The 17,459-nt window shown below is 46.1% G+C and overlaps 1 protein-coding gene across 5 annotated transcripts in view; it reads right to left on the bottom strand.

The window, feature by feature from the left end:
- SEPTIN12 (septin 12) overlaps positions 1-17,459 on the bottom strand; it is a 65,607-nt gene that overhangs the window by 30,114 nt on the left and 18,034 nt on the right. Inside the window, exons 1-2 of one of the 5 annotated variants that reach the window (XM_039349831.1) lie at positions 11,016-11,143; positions 113-301 (exon numbers count right to left, since the gene is read on the bottom strand). In XM_039349831.1, coding sequence (XP_039205765.1) covers positions 113-272 — 160 coding nt within the window. In that variant the 5' untranslated portion in view covers positions 273-301; positions 11,016-11,143. Of the gene's footprint in view, positions 1-112; positions 302-953; positions 1,120-5,352; positions 5,529-5,976; positions 6,127-11,015; positions 11,144-17,459 lie in introns of those variants that run through there. The other 4 variants (XM_039349830.1, XM_039349832.1, XM_039349829.1 and 1 more) reach the window with 4 other exon arrangements.

The following is a 17,459-nucleotide window of genomic DNA, read 5'->3' as shown; positions in this document are numbered from 1 at the left end:
TGCTCAGGGTTTCATTTAGCATTTAGGAATAATGGTTCTACTGATTACAAAAACACACCGAGACACAGTCTCTGCCTGTATGAAAGCTCTTGAGATAGAGATTCATGCTCACCTACAACCATGATGTTGAATTCAAACCCTGTCTTCATGGTCTTGATACGCATCTGATCCAGGACGGCCTCAATCCCCACATAGCCAAACAGTCCACCGTCCGTGGTCTTGCGGGCTGGACCATCCTGAGGCCTTGGTTCTCCTGCTAGATCGTCCTCCATGCTCAGCTGCTGAAGCTTGGGATGAATCTCTGCAAAGAGGAAGAGAAAGGTAAGTTATAGGCAACTGGTTCCTCCAAGCAACCCCCTTCTTTTCTTGCAGCCTTCTTGCACTTCTGCATTAAGTCGGGAGCAAGAACGAAAGCGAAAGTGAAAAGATATCCTCTCCCTGGAGGCAGAAATGCAGCCTTGAAGGGACACAACCGCTATCTAAAGTTGGGTGCTGCAAGGGACGGTGGGGAGGTTGGGACAGGAATAGAAGAGCGAGGAGACCTAAATAGTCAAGAGACAGAAGGGGAAGTTATTGGCAGCTTAACTCAGCTCAGTAGGGAAATAGAACAACAGAGTTGGAAGGGACCTTGGAGGTCTTCTAGTCCAACCCCCTGCTCAAGCCGGAGACCCTATACCATTTCAGACAAGTGGCTGTCTAGTCTCTCCAGTGATGGAGCATCAACAACTTCTGAAGACAAGCTGTTCCATTGGTTAATTGTTCTCACGGTTAAGAAATTTCTCCTTAGTTCTAGGTTGCTTCTCTCCTTGAGGAGTTTCCATCCGTTGCTTCTTTCCTGCCTTCAGGCGCTTTGGAGAGTGGCTTGACTCCCTCTTCTTTTTGGCAACCCCTGAGATATTGGAAGACTGCTATCATGTCCCCCCTCTTCCTTCTCTTCATTAAACCAGACATACCCAGTTCCCAAAACTGTTCTTCGTCTGTTTTAGCCTCCCGTCCCCTAATCATCTTTGTTGCTTTTTTCTGCACTCTTTCCAGGGTCTCAATATCTGAAGCATCTTCCTCAACACGAGCAGAGTCCCCATTGTGCTGGTTTCTCATGCTGCATGCATCCAAGTCATGTTTGTCTCAGAAGGCTGTTAGACCAGCAAAAGAAGAAGAAGAAGAAGAAGAAGAAGAAGAAGAAGAAGAAGAAGAAGAAGAAGAAGAAGAAGAAGAAGAAGAAGAAGAAGAAGAAGAAGAAGAAGAAGAAGAAGAAGAAGAAGAAGAAGAGAGACAGAGAGAAAAGTGGAAGTGAATTTAGATGCACAGCAACATCTCTGACAAAGGTCAGACCTTAAAGAGAAGCTCAGCGGAAGAGGCTGGAGGGGTGCCTTCATTGGAGAAGAGAAGGGGTGGGGAAAGAGGGTTGGCATCCAGCCCAGGAGTTAGGAAGCTTTGCAGAGGCATTGTGGGAGGGAAAGGGGTTAGTTTTTTTCCCCCACCTCCCCAAATAAAAAGGGGGGAAAAGTCTCGTCTTATCCGGGCTGGTAATAAGGGGGAATGTTCAAAAGACTGGGAAGTTGGATATAGCTCCATTAAAAGATCCTTCAGTTTTGAGGGCAGCCTGTGCTTAATTTCAAAGCTGAAAAGATTTAAAAATGCAATCAAACCAATGAGGTTAAGGGATCTCTTTGCCATTTTTGGTTTTTTTTTCCCAACTTCCCAGGCTAGAGAAATGTCCATGCATTCTTTTTGGGTGGTCTTCCATCCCAATATTCACCAGATCTGATCTTCTTAGTCAAGGCTGGCTAGATGCTGCTGCAAATAGCAACTCACAAGCCAGCAAAGGAGTTAAGTATGGTGGTCTTGACCTTGCTGGGATGTCTAGTTTAATGAAGAGAAGGACGAGGGGGGACATGATAGCAATGTTCCAATATCTCAGGGGCTGCCGCAAAGAAGAGGGAGTCAAGCTATTTTCCAAGGTGCCTGAAGGCAGGACAAGAAGCAACGGATTGAAACTAATCAAGGAGAGAAGCAACCTAGAACTAAGGAGAAACTTCCTGACAGTGAGAACAATCAACCAGTGGAACAACCTGCCTCCAGAAGCGGTGAAGGCTCCAACACTGGAAGTTTTTAAGAAGAGACTGGACAGCCATTTGTCCGAAATGGTATAGGGTTTCCTGCCTGAGCAGGGGGTTGGACTTGATGACCTCCAAGGTCCCTTCCAACTTTTTATTATTATTATTATTATTATTATTATTATTATTATTATTATTATTATTATTATTTAGTGTGTAGTGTGTAGTGTACAGTGTGGGGTACCACTCTTCTAATCGCAATAGCTTTCCAAGATTACAAGAGCTTCATGCCATTATCTTCAGTACAAGACCCAGGATGGACAAACCTAAAAATAAGTTTATGGTCATCTTGGAACCAAATGGTGTCCCTTTGTGGTCTATGTCTACACACCCAGGACTTCTTTCCATTTTATTAATAGGAAGGAAGGGGGATTCAAATCTGAGCCATGGCATTGGAAGAAGCTGAGCCAAACCCTCATCTTCTGAGTTAGTCCTTCAATATTTCAGAGGTGCAGTGTTCCTCAATGTAGACAACTTGAAGATGGGTGGACTTCAACTCCCAGAATTCCCTGGCCAGCATCTTCATGTTGCCAAGGTTGATGAACTCTGGTGTCAAGGGACAAGGAGTTCCTGATTCCCCACCCACTGCAAATCTGATATTTAAGAAGGGGAAAGATTGTCAGCCAGCGTTGGGTGACCGTCAAAAGCCAAAGAAGCCAGAAGCCTTGAATCTAACATCTCCCTTTGCTTCTGTGGCCAAGCAGTTCTTACCCTTTCATTCTAGCCCCGTGGGGCAGCTGCTTGCAATTATTCAAGAAGGAGAAGGAGAAGGCAGAAATTCTGCCTTTATCTCTTTTCCTGTCCACCCCCCTATCCCCGCGGGTGTGAGGATCAATCCATCTGCTCTTGGAACAGCGTGGGAGCAACTTCCTGTTGTTCTTCAGAGCATATGGCTCTGGCTATATCCCTCAATAGAAAAGACATTGGCCAGGATCAAGGACATCAATCTCTCCGCCTCCTCCTCTTCCTCCTTCCCACCCAATATTCCCAGCTGGGCCAGAGCCACGGAAGCAAAGATGAGCATCTGAAACTTGGTTGACTCTGTCATGACGAAATCTTCCATCAGCTTATAGCTGAAGCTTTGAAGAACCTTCAAAGAGCTTTTGAGCTGGGTTGGACCAGTGGTGGGATTCAGCCGGTTCACAACCAATTCGACAGAACTGCTAGCTAAATCCAGAAGTCCGTTCTAGGCCTCAGAGGCCCAGACCTGCATCCAATAAGAGAACCGGTTGTTCAGGTATTTCAATCCCACCACTGGATTGGACCAGCCATGACCATCTACAGGCAGTCTTCAACTTACGATCGCAATGGCGTCCAAAATGTCCATTGCCAAGCGAGGCACTTGTTAAGTGAGTTTTGCCCCCTTTTATAATCTTTCTTGCCACATTTCACCGTTGTTAAGTGAAACATTGCAGTAATTAAGTTAGGAACACGGTTGTTAAGCGAAACACTGCAGCCATTAAATTCGTAACAGTTACGCCTGACCACCGACTCACATTTAGGATAGTTGCAATGTTCCTGGGGTCACATGATGCCCTTCTATGACTTTCCAGACCAAGCAAAGTCAGGGGAGGGGGAAGCCAGATTCACTTAACAACTGTGTGACTAATTTAACAACTTCAGTGATTCACTTAACAACGGCAGCAAGAAAAGTCATAAAATGGGGCAAAACTCACGTAACAAACCTCTCATGTAGCTACATAAATTTTGGGCTCAATTGTGCTCATACTGTAAGTTGAAGACTGCCTGTATTCCGTCAGTATTGTGTCAACCAGGTGTGTTCACCACCAAGCTACAGATATTCCACCACTATTGCAGGTTATAGTCTCCTCCGTCTTACCTATGTTCCCACATAGACTAGGCTAAAATGGGGTGATGTTTATAGCTCAGTTAAGTAGTAGGAAGATCAGCTATTATCTTAGCAGGCTGTGCAAATTAGGTGCCACTGGCAGTAAGTTGTCACATGCTTTGTCCTTGCTTAACCCAAGCCAGGGTTTAATGTATTGTGTGAATCCAGTTCAATTTAAATCAGGAGGGTGGTTCAGACTTGCACACCAGACTTTACATAGGGAGGGAAAAGGTTGCAGTTTTGATACTCCTGGTTCAAATGAGAACATTACCTAAATTCATGCTTATATATTTGCACCTGCAAAGTTAACGTGGATCTACCTTGCTCTCTTTCTTGGCAATATACACAGGCAAATTTATGCCTGGAGATGCCACTCCAGATAGCACTACTCAAGAGTTAGACAATGAGCACATCAGGAGAACAATTCTCAATTCATCCTGTCCTACACAGTGGTTAGGACACCAATGTTACTTCTAAAAAACCCTAGTTCTGAAATTACATGGAGAAAGATTTAGTACTGCAGCTAATTCAGAAAAGAAGCAAGTTTGACACATAAGTAGCCACAGAAATAATTGAGAATATCAGGTAGAAAGTCTAGACTAGAGACAGCACTGTCTCCTTGATACATTAGGCTTAACCAGCTCACTTAAAAAAACTCAGCTGCATTCATACAACATCCTCCATTCAATGTTCTAACCTTGCTTAGGTCAATCCATCAATTAACCAGTGGAATGGGTTGCTTTTAGAAGCTCTGGGTGCGCCATCACGAGGTTTTTAAGAAGAGGTTGGACAGGCCATTTGACCAGGATGCTTGAACAGGGGGTTGGACTAGAAGACCTCCAAGGTCCCTTCCAACTCTGTCATTCTGTTAATTCCTCAGATTAGAACCAGGCATGTCTGTACAAATGAACATGCCAATATTTGTATACAAGGAGAATAGTTCTTTTAAAATCCCAGACCAAAGTCCACCCCAAAAAACATTTTGCCTCTGTCTGCACACTAAAATCTAGATTGATGGATGTCTGCTCCCTTGTTCCTTCTGTTTGCTACACAGGGGGTTGATTTCATTTCTAGACTTGATCCAAGAGACCAGGAATTCTCCTCCGCCATGGATTCACTTTCTGGCTTTGTGAAGGTGACGGTCTCCAAGCCTTTGTCCCTGACGTGAGGAGGAAAAACAGCCAGCTGCCTTCATCACACAATGGCAAGGATGAAAAAAAAATGCAGCAATGAAATCCTTTCCAAAGATGCACATTCTCTCTCTCTCTCTCTCCCTCCCTCCCTCCCCCCCTCTCTCTCTATATATGTACACATACATACATACATACATACATACATACATACATACATACATAAATGGATATTTGATGACAGCTAAATATCTACCTCTCCATGAGGGCAACCAGCAACTAGAAAGTCTGCAGAGATGCAGAAAATCACAGAGAGCAGGAAAAAAGAAGCAGGAACCGGGAGAATCTCCACGCCCACCCAGGCATTGCACATACTACTCTACTAGCCAAGATGGCTTGCTCAATTACAGAAAGGAAGAAATCCCGGGGAGGGTCAAAACCAGAGTACGCAGCTGTCCGGGGTTCCTTCAACTCTGCAATCATGACACAACCCACCACCCTCCATCTCCCAAGGGGCCTCAACACCCTATAGCCTCTTCTTTCCCACCCCATCACTTCTGTTCTTGATGCCTCCTGCGAGATGACCCATCAGCAACATCTCCTGGTGGCCACACCATCCAACCCTGAAGGTGGGCAGGAGAAGACCACTTGGCCCTAGAGAACTAAGCTGCTGCTGGGGGGGGGGGAAAGCACCAGTCCTTTGAGACAAAGAGGATGTGGGCGAGATTCAACATTTATCCCGATTTCCTTGAGTTTGGTCTGTTCTCAGCCTGCTCTTCGAAGCGCAGCCATTGTCTAGGTTGCGTTTCTGCTGTCAGCCCAAGAGAAAGCCCCCCACCCCTCCCCAAATTCAGGTGAGCAGTGGAATCTGCATCCTTACCTCTGCTTTCAGCTGCCCATCATGCTTCTGTCTCTTGCAGAGCTACAGCAAACAGGCAGCCCCTCCGTCTGTCAGTTCCCTTTTTTGGGGTTTCACACCAGAGCCAGCGCGCCAGTGAGTGCACCAGGCTGCTTACAAGTACATGACCAGAATGGCAATCAATCCCTCCCTCCCTTCCCCTCCCCTCCTCTTTCCTGGGACCCCCCCTCCCCTTCAGAAGGTGAATGGAGGGAGGGAGGGAGTGGGGGGGGGACGCAAGGCCATTCAGCAGCTTTGCCCAATAGCCTGGCCAGCTTTGCTACCTCCTCTCCCGCAAGCAAGCCCTTTTGCATGTTAAAAGAAAGAAGGGGGAAGGGTGCCAAAGAAAAAGGGAAAGAAAATGCAGCTCTTCCGGGGAGGAGGAGGTGGGGGAGAAGTTGTGGGGGGAGGCAAATGGCCAAACGTTGCAGGAATCGCCCCTCCCTGGTTTGGAGAAGGACACAGGCAAGACTGTGTTTCTGAGCCTCCTGGGTGGGAGCAAGGTTTTTTTTTTTCCCCAGGCTTCCCTCATCCCCAAATAAAAGTAAAAGCCAAAATTAAAAAACTGACAACAGGCTATTAAGGTAGACATCTCCCCCCCCCGTCCCCAACCCCAAGATCTGCATGGTGTCTCTTGACCACCCAGTTTTCTGCCCTTCAAATGTTCTACCTCCATGGGGATAAAAGCTTGTCTACAACAGATAGTTGTACTCTGGAAAGAGTACAGAGAAGAGCAACAAAGATGATTAGGGGACTGGAGGCTAAAGCATATAAGGAACGGTTGCTGGAATTGGGTATGTCTAGTTTAATGAAGAGAAGGACGAGGGGGGACAGGATAGCATCATTCCAATATCTCAGGGGCTGCCCCAAAGAAGAGGGAGTCAAGCTATTCTCCAAAGCGCCTGAAGGCAGGACAAGAAGCAACGGATGGAAAGTAATCAAAGAGAGAAGCAACCTAGAACTAAAGAGAAACTTCCTGACAGTGAGAACAATTAACCAGTGGAACAACCTCCCTCCAGAAGCAGTGAATGCTCCAACACTGGAAGTTTTTAAGAAGAGACTGGACAGTCATTTGTCTGAAATGGTATAGGGTTTCCTGCCTGAGCAGGGGGTGGGACTAGATGACCTCCAAGGTCCCTTCCAACTTTATTATTATTATTATTATTACTATTATTACTATTATTATTATTATTAACTGGCTTCCTCTCTTAGAAGGCAACAAGATAAAACATCAAGAAGAAATATCTCTTCGGGCTTGAGATATGTGAGATCAGCCAGGGAAGCTTCAGAGGAATAGAAAGATATATCACAAACACACAGACCCACACAGCCCAGCACCACTAGCTCCCCCTCATATGTCCCAGACTCTTGCCGGCTCAAAAGTATCTCTAAGAGACTTTCAGCAAAAATTCTCAGTGACATGGCAGATTTCAAACCCGCACTGAACACATGAAATGCCAACTTAAGAAACAGCAATATTCCAAATTACGAACGGCATAGGCGTTCCCTGACAAAATGGCCAGGATGCTCTCCCTATTTGGAATATTCATTGCAACAAATCAGAACAAATCTCGGCTGTCTTTAATAGGTTTCTGCCTCTCTTGCTTCCAGGTGGACAAAATGTCATATCCAGAGGATCTCCTTCCAAGCACTCCTTTGCTATTGCTACAGTCGGCTAAAATTATTTGCTAGGTGGGGAGATTTTGAAAATGGAATTGGAGAAAAAAATACCCAGGTCAACTGCGTCCCAGTAAAGAAGAACGCTCTCATAAGATGATCTATCCCAGTGTTTCTCAACCTTGACCATTTTAAGGCACGTGGACTTCAACTCCCAGAATTCCACAGCCAGCATGGCTGGCTGTGGAATTCTGGGAGTTGAAGTCCACGTGCCTTAAAATGGTCAAGGTTGAGAAACACATAATTCTATCCATTCATTCCATCCAGCACAGAGGTGAGGAACTATGTGTCATGGTTCCCACAGATGAAACTCTTCAAAGAACTTCAAGGCATTGTTTACCCTAAAGAATCTTTATGGGAGTAGCATAGCTTCGGCACTAACATAGTTGAAGCCAAAATCTGGATTCCCCTCCCTTGAGCATATAGTATCAAAGCACAATTCCCTCCTTCAATGAACCGTCATAAATCACATTCTCCAATTAGTTTGAAATGCAGACTTTCCCTCCTTTTCTGCTACCTGCCAATTCTTATCATCTCATATTTCAAGCTCTGAATTCACACACTAGTACAATATTGTGATGTCTAACTAACTCCCATCACATTCCTCCTCCTCCCCCAGCATCATCTAATTCTAAGAGTAAAGCATAAGAAAGGAAAAGGCTGCATCTTCATATGTTGTCAAAGCAAGAACATCCAATGTTAGCAGCTGTTGACATCCGCCTCCCCCCTTACAAAAAGGACAGATCCTGTAGCTGGCTCAGGAATTCTGGGAGTTGAAGTCCACAAGTCATCAAAGGGCCGAGATTGAAGACCCCTGATCTCGAATCTTAATTCTCGAATTCCTCAATGAAGACTGAAGCCAGACAAAGAAAAAGACACATTCCAGTTCCCGTTCTCTCCACAGGCTACAGGAAATATGGTGGAAAAACACGAATCCAGCAATTATCACTTCTGGCTCAAAGTTATCCGAAGTTGGGCGATCTCCTAGTAAGCTCAGAGATGTTCCAAGGAGCAAACTCCATGGGATTCTTTATTGGTGTGAAGTTTCAGTTTCGTACTTTCTGCTTGTGGTTTTTTTTCTTCCTCTTGAGAGTGCCGAGTTGACGAGAGAACGTGGTGAAGCATGACAGCTACAGAAATGGGTGTGCAACACCCCAAACTGCTCAGAGTAGAAATTGCTAAATCTGGAGGACTGTATGGATGAGGGAGGGAGCCTGGGTCTAGTCTGCAACTCCAGGATTAGGAACGTTTCCTTACTCCTCAGCAGAACCATCACTCTTGCCATGGGACCCAAATAACTTGTCAGCCTCGCCACATCTAGCTGGATGTCTTTCTCTATTCACAGAAGGGTAGTCCTCGACGTGGATCCACATTAAGCCCAACATTCCTACCGCTAAACAACCGAACAGTCGTTAAGTGAGTTTAGCCCCATTTTACGACCTTTCTTGCCACCACAGCTCTTAAGTGAATCGCTGCAGTGATTAAATTAGTAACACAGTTGTTAAGGGACTCCAGCTTCCCCCATTGACTTTGCTGATCAGAAAGTGGCAAAAGGTGATCCCGTGTGATCCAGGGATACTACAACGGTCATACCTGTGAATCCGTTGCCAAGCATCTGAATTTGGATCACACGACCATAGGGATGCTGCCACGGTCGCAAGTATGAAAAATGGTCTTTCTCAAAGTTGCCATGGCAACTTTGAACGGTCACTACAGAAACAGCAAGCTGTGCTGGGCCAATCACCGCCTGGGCTTGAGAGAAAGGCCAGCGTCAAGGGAATAAGAAAGTAAAGTTCTCTTCCACTTGAGCTGGTGGCTCCAAGGACACCTCTAAAAACCTGGGGGTCTTCAAACTTGGCCCTTTTATGACTTGTAGACTTCAACTCCCAGAATTCCTCAGCCAGGCTCTGGGAGTTGAAGTCCACAAGTCATAAAAGGGCCAAGTTTGAAGACCCATAGGCTTGACAATAATAGAGCTGGTTGGTCATTCTCTTCATCTAGGGTATTTTTTTTGGGGGGGGGGCCTTCCATTTCTAATTTATAACCCTGGGATTCAAACTTATAACCCTGGATCTAGAAAGAGTACAGAAAAGAGCAGTAAAGATGATTCGAGGACTGGAGGCTAACACCTATGAAGAACGGTTGCAGGAACTGAGTATGTCTAGTCTAGTGAAAATAAGGACTAGGGGAGACGTGAGGACAGTGTTCCAATATTTGAAGGGCTGCCATAAAGAAGAGGAGAGTTAACCTGGTTTCCAAAGAACTAGAAGGCAAGACAAGAAGCAATGGATGGAAACTAATCAAGGAGAGAAGCAACCTAGAACTAAGGAGAAATTTCCTGACCATGAGAACAATTAATCAGTGGAACTGCTTGCCTCGAGAAGTTATGGGTGCTCCATCACTGGAGGCTTTTAAGAAGACACTGGACAACCACTTGTCTGGAATGATAGATGGTCTCGTGCTTGAGTCACCTTCTGTGGGGAGAGAAGATAAGCTTGTTCCTACACTGGCTGTTCTCCAACCTGAGGGAAAACCGCTTCTTAGTATAGGTAAGACTAAACTCATTGCACCAGTTTTCAGAAAAGCCCTAGAGAGCCCCATCTTCCTGATTTTGCATGAACATTAAACCATGGTTTATTTGCTAATAAACTACATTTGACTGGCTTTGTATAACATAGTAAGCCACAAATCACAACATAGAAATCTGAGTGGCACAATCTCCAGAGGTGGAAGCAAACAAAGTTGGTTTGTGTGTTTTTTAATGCATGCACACACGCAGTCCACCATAACTGGTGGGCCACCACCCTGACATTCCATAAATGTCTCACTTTCAAATAGGAATATTGTTCTAATACAAATGTTTCATGTTTTCTCCAGGACAAAAATATTAAACCAATGTCTTTATATTCAGGGTCATCCACAAGGAATTTACAAAGTCAAGATGGGGGACACATCTTAGAAAAAAAAATGATGAAACTTCAATTCTGAGGTTGTGGTAGCCATCTAGAAGCTTGTAGCTCCTCATAGAGATCCTGCCTGCTTAGACCTAGGGTTTTTGATGTATGAATGCCACCCTATTTTGGCCACCCCTGCCCTTTCTTTCTTGGCTTAGTCCAATGAGGCAGCTTCGGGCAACTGAATGAAGCTCCTCTTTGTGGTATCTTCTTGTCTGGTCACAGAGAGCAAGTAAAGAACCAGTGATAGTCAGAAGGAGCAGCTTAAGAGGCAGAGAGCTTCCAAGACTTGACCACAAGTCTCTGGACTTGTCTGATGCTTAGTCTTATTTTACCTGACACACTAACAGTGTTTGCCTCTCCTCTTCCCAAACATTCACCATCTCCTACCTTCTTTATTTTAGGGACCAAGAGAGGACTCCAATAGCAGAAGCTTCTGGGGGATGGTCTTTCTCAGTCAGCTATTAAAGACTGGAGGAAAAGAGCTGGTAAGAGGGTTGTAGAAGAGAATCAGAGAGAGATGACTCAACAGCTGTTCAGAACCTTGAAGGCCTCTACAGTTGCTGAGATTTTTGAAGGCCTCTTAAAGGGAGACCAACCAATCCTGGCCTCTCAAGACATCTATCATGCACAAGACCAGAGAATGGGTTTTTGGTCAATGATGTCTCTTGGTGGCTTTCTGTACAGCCAGAACCCAGATGGAATGTCACTCTCTTAATGCACGTGTGAATACATGGCATGCATATGAACATGGACGCAGACATACCCTATGCTGAACAATTTTATCAGCCCTCTGAGGTAGTCCAGGCCAAGAAACCAATGCTATGAGTGCAAATATTACTTTTATTATAAGGTTATAGTAACAGAATCTTGCAAGTCTTCTCCTTCCCCTTTCCTGCCTTTACATCAGGGGTGTCAAACCTGCCACTCCATGTGACGTATTGCGACGTATCCTGACTTTTTTCACCTTGCTGGAGCTGGGGTGGACGCGCATGATGCATCCAGCCCACGGGCCAGTAGTTTGACACCCCTGCTTTACATTCACGAGAACTAGGGAGGTCTCGTCTGGGACCCTTTTTCAGATTAGAGGTTCCCCCAGGGACTCAGATTTCCTTTATCAAACTGATGCCTTGGTTGCAGTTCTCCTTCCCGCCCCGCAAGGTTATTCTCACAGCCCAGGATAAATCCCGTTCCTCCGTCTGTCTTTCCCCCAGTTTACAGTTAAGGGTCCAAAACTGAGTCCAACATTTCTGTGGCTAAGTGAGACAGCGATTAAGTGAACTTTGCCCCGTTTTGCGACCTTTCTTCCCACAGTTGTTAAGGCAATCCCTGCAGTTGTTGAGTCAGTAACCTGGCTGTTAAGTGAATTTGGCTTCCCCTTTGACTTTGCTTGTGGGGAGATTGCAAAAGGGGATCATGTGACCTCATGATCCCACAGCCATCATAATGGTATAGGTCAGGGGTAGGCAACCTTGGCTTTTTTATGACTCGTGGACTTCAACTCCCAGAATTCCTGAGCCTGCCATGCTGAGGGGAAGGGAGAGGTTTCCAAGCTGAGCCATGCTGGCTCAGTAATTCTGGGAGTTGAAGTCCACGAGTCATAAAAGAGCCAAGGTTGCCTAGCCCTGGTATAGGGTTTCCTGCCTTCCAACACTGGCATTCTGTTATTCTATTATTCTTAAAGCCACCAGCCACAGGGCACGAGTAAGGCCTAGGACAGTGGTGGCGAACCTATGGCAAGAGTGCCAAGAGGCGGCACTTGGAGCCCTCTCTGCTGGCACACATGCCGCCGCCAGCAGCAGGTCCATCAGGCCGCCACCACAGCCCAGAGCAGGAGCCCCGCCCAGCACAAAGGAGGTGAAGCGACCGACTAGCAAGCTTGAGTAGAGGTCATAGAGCAGAGGTCACCAACCATTGTCGATTGGCGGACTGGAAGAAAAGGGAGGGGGAAGTATTTTACATGTGCGTGTGCATGCACGGGGCCGCAAGTATGCACATGCTGCAAATGAGGCGGGGCTAGTGCCTGCATGATACTCACTAGCCCTGCCCCATTCTTGCTTGGTGCAGCGCCTTGTATCTGCACCCCGCGGCACAACGGTGGCCATTTTTGCACCTTGCAGCACAGTGGCCCATTTTTGGGCCTCTGGTTTTTGCGTGCCCACCCCGAGGGCACCACAGTGCTGATGGGCCACACCCACCCGGCACCCGACAATGCATAAGTGGGTCTTGGGTCGAAGTTTGGGCACTCGGTCTCTAAAAGGTTCGCCATCACTGGCCTAGGAAGGCCCTTCCTTCCTTCCTTCCTTCCTTCCTTCCTTCCTTCCTTCCTTCCTTCCTTCCTTCCTTCCACAGGTGAAGAACGCGCTTCTAGCCTTCTGCAGCCCTCCTTGCTCTCCAAGCAAAAGCCATAAATCATTGTGATGTTGAAAAAACAAACCTCTAAACTCTCTTTATGCCCAGGGTTAAAAAGAAAGATCTGCCTGTCAAGAGCATAAACATACATATGAACTGATGAGTCATAGACTCTTCCTTTATCATTCTCCAGGATCAGAGAGAGGCCTTTGCGGGTCTCTTGTTCTCCAAGGATATGATTAATGAATAGCAGATTAAATTTAAAAAAAAAAACCCACAGTTTATGTGGATAATGAGTTGGCAGAACAACTTCCCAATCCAGCCAGCACGTCTTGCATGGATCTGAAAGAGGGGTCGTTAGCACCCAAGCGTAGGGGTCTCGCCCAGCTGAGATTGAGTTTAGCTGGGATTGCAGATTGGGGTTAAGCCGCAGCTTGTTCCAAATGTGGCTTGCTGGATAAAATGCAGTACAGGTAGACCTGGACTTACCACCACAATTACAGTAAGCCCCAAATTTGTTATGTTGCTAAGTGAGATCTTGGTTACATGAGTTTTGCCTCATTTTATGACCTTGCCACAGTTTTTAAGTGAATCACTACAGTTGTTAGTAACGTTGCTTGTCAGAAGGTCACAAAAGGGGATCCCCTGACCCCAGGGAGACACTTCAACCGTCGTAAATACGAGTCAGTGGCCAAGCGTCTGAATTCTGACGTGATCTTGGGGATGCTGCAACGGTCCTAAGTGTGAAAAACGGTTGTAAGTCACTTTTTTCCAGTGCTGTTGTAACTTTGAGCAGTCACTAAGGAAGTCGGGGACAACCTGCAGCTGGACTCGTACAACTGGCTAAGGCAGATTGCCGTTGCTTTGGTTTGGTCTTAGCCTTTTGTGGTTTGTGGCAATTATTGCAGTTAAGCAATCCTGGCTCAACTGTCATTTGTGAAACCATCCCAATTAAATAAAGGGTGGCTTACGCAATGGATGTAATTGTCATATATAGAGATGTATATAAAGGTCACGATTAAGCAATGAATGATTTGGGAGGGGGGGAAACTCCACCCAGGAAATCATGGCTTAGCACAATATGAGAGCCCAGCAAAGGTATTATCATCTGGATAGATTGTTATTGGTCAGGGGTCAACATTCAATATCTGCAAGAATGCTTTCAGTAATGTGTGATTATAAAAGCCGATAGTTTTCCCCTCTGCTTTTCATTTTTCAGCTTGAGTTTTCCAGAAACAATGGTTATTATTATTATTATTATTTTATTATTATTTTTAAAATTTATAAGCCGCCCCACTCCCGAAGGACTCTGGGCGGCTAACAATAAAAAACACATAAAACATAACAAACAACAATACAAAAACAATCATCCAGGGGTCAGGTTTTATAAACCCCAGGCCTGCCGGAAAAGCCAGGTCTTAAGTAGCTTACGGAAGACCAACAGGGTGGGAGCGGTCCTAATCTCCGGGGGGAGCTGATTCCAAAGCGTGGGCACCATCACAGAGAAGGCCCTCCTCCGCGGCCCCGCCAAATGGCACTGCTTGGCTGACGGGGCCCGAAGGAGGCCCAGCCTGTGGGATCTAACCGGACGTAGGGAACTATGAGGTAGTAGGCGGTCTCGCAAATAGCCTGGCCCTGAGCCATATAGGGCTTTAAAGGTAATGACCAACACCTTGAATTGGACCCGGAGACCAATAGGCAACCAGTGCAGCTCACGGAGGATAGGTGTAACGTGGGTGTATCGAGGAGCACCCACTATCACTCGCGCAGCTGCATTCTGGACCAACTGTAGTCTCCGAATACTTTTCAAGGGTAGCCCCATGTAGAGCGCATTGCAGTAGTCCAATAGTTGACTTTCTATTGCCTGCTGCAAGGGGAAAAGGCCTATGCCACATTATTAGCCCAATCCAGCAAGTGCTTCTTTTCAGTCTGTGTCCCTTGAACGTCTGTTTTTGGCAAGCCTCTCATTAATCTGAAACTGAAAATCATTGGACAGTATTTCAGAGAGGCAGACGGAGGTAAAAGCGAGAGAATCTGCAGGCAGTCCTCGGTTTATAACCGTTCGTTTAGCGACGGTTTGAAGTTAAAACGGCACTGAAGAAAGTGCCTTACAACCGATCCTCACACTTAGGACCACTCTGGCACCCCAATGCTTAGGTGATCAAAATTTGGGCACGTGGCGACTGGCGTGTATTTTCAACAACTGCGGTCTCCCAGAGTCACGTGATCCCCATTTGCAACCTCCCCACAAGCAGAGTCAAGACCGCGCCGGAGAGCTCGGTCCTGTCCCTTTTTTTAGCCTTTTGCAACTTAACGCAGGGGTTGAGCCCAATCAATCCTTAAATGATTTATAGCCCAGTGAAGGGTGCAGAAGCAGAAAATGGATTAATTCATTAACCAGATTTAGGGGGGGGAGGGAGTGTCTACAGGGTGCGGTCAAAAATGCCCTATACTGCCCATTGTATAATACAGACAGAATTAAACTATTGCCTCTCCTTGGAATGGATCCCTCTGGTTCTAATGTTAGTAATTTGGTCTTATATTGTCTAGGGGATGGCTCCTCCTATATTACTTCTCAGGTTTCTAAATTTCTTTTAAGAGCTGTAACTATTAGAGAACGTTGTAATTCCCCTTAGCCAAGGCTTCTGGTGTTAACTGTTTGTGATTGTATTTTTCTTGTGTTTTCTTTTGTTGCACTTGTATTTTGGTCTGTGACTGCAAAATAAAATTATTATATTATATTATATAATAATGTCAAGAGAGGGGTTATGTAATGCAATCAAAATTCCACCTATTTTTTTTACATGTAACACACATGGAGGAGGGGAGGAGGAGGTGGAGCAGGAGGAGGAGGGGGAGGAGGAAGAGAAGGAGAAGGAGAAGAAGAGAAGAAGAAGGAGAAAGAAAAAGAGAAGGAGAAGAAAAGAAGGAGAAAAAAGAGAAGAAAGGAAGGAGGAGGAGAGGAGAAGGAGAAAGAAGGAGAAGAAGAGGAAGAAGAGGAGGAGAAAAGGATGAGGAGGAGAAGAAGAAAAAATGAGAAAGAGAAAGGAGGAGGAGGAGAAGAAAAGGAGGAGGAGGAAGAGGAGGAGAAGAAAAGAAGAATGAGAAAAAGAAAGAGAAGGAGAAGAAAAGAAGGAGGAGGAAGAGAAGGAGAAGAAGAAGAAGGAGGAGGAGGAGGAGGAGGAGGAGGAGGAGGAGAAGGAGAAGGAGGAGGAGGAGGAGGAGGAGGGGAGGAGGAGAAGAGGAGGAGGAGAAGGGAGGAGAAGAAGGAGGAGGAGGAGAAGGAGAAGAAGAAGAAGAAGAAGAAGAAGAAGAAGAAGAAGAAGAAGAAGAAGAAGAAGAAGAAGAAGAAGAAGAAGAAGAAGGAGAAGGAGGAGGAGGAGGGGAGGAGGAGAAGAGGAGGAGGAGAAGGAGAAGAAGAAGAAGAAGAAGAGGAGGAGGAGGAGGAGGAGGAGGAGAGGGAGGAGGAGAAGAGGAGGAGGAGAAGGGAGGAGAAGAAGGAGGAGGAGGAGAAGGAGAAGAAGAAGAAGAAGAGGAGGAGGAGGAGGAGGAGGAGGAGAGGGAGGAGGAGGGGGGGGAGGGTGGTCTGATGGGCCGGCACAAAGAGAGGGCAATTTTAATAGCTGCTTTTCTTGCCTGGGACCCTCCTTGCTTCATAGACAGAAGGAACAGGCCTGAAAGAGACGTCTTGCAAAAATGCACCCCCAGACACCCCCCCTCCCTATGGATGATTGTACAGCTGCCTGCTCCTTCCGTCCACTTCGGTTAATGCTGAACATCTTAAAATTAACAGGTTTTGGCCCTTTGCCCACCTCCTTGCTGCAGGGTGGAGCAGAAAAAGGAGCAGAGGCAGCCTCAAGAATTCAGAAGTGGTGCCAAAGCCAAAGAAATAAGGAAAAATAAAATAAAATAAAACAAAACAGGAGACAGGGATGAATGGAGGAGAAAGAGAAACACAAAATAATGTCTGACTCTGAGATAAATGGATTCAACCTTAACCAACCAATTCCTGGTTCCCCCTCTCCCCCATCTGCAGAAACACACACACACACACACACACACACACACACACACACAACCTCTGGTTTTGTTCCAACTTGCCTGACTTGATCAAAGCAATTAAAGGGAAGAGTTCCTTTCAGGCTGAAGGGAGGCGACCCCCAAATTGTATTTATTTTCAGGGAGCAACCAGCAAGTTGAGAGTTCCTCTGCATTCAAGTAGCTGCCCATGAAAAACAGGATTTTCCCACCCCCCCAAGGGAAGAGAGAGAGAGGTGTTAGCTGGGTGTGCACATCACACAAAGGGCACTTCTAGGCAGCTCAGAGTACCAAAGGTGGTAGATATGCTACTGTCCTGGTCTTGAAAAAGTTGCATGATTGTGCAACAGAGCCTCCACGTTTAAAGGCAGTATATCAGGGTACATTAGCTACTGAGGGGAGGGGGAAAAGAGGAAGGGGGCAAACATCATCATTATGCCCTGC

This window comes from Crotalus tigris, unplaced genomic scaffold (genome assembly GCF_016545835.1).
Source record: "Crotalus tigris isolate CLP2741 ecotype Arizona unplaced genomic scaffold, ASM1654583v1 scf7180000018301.7375997, whole genome shotgun sequence".
Lineage (NCBI taxonomy): Eukaryota > Metazoa > Chordata > Lepidosauria > Squamata > Viperidae > Crotalus > Crotalus tigris.
This window is presented reverse-complemented; position numbering and strand designations above follow the sequence as displayed.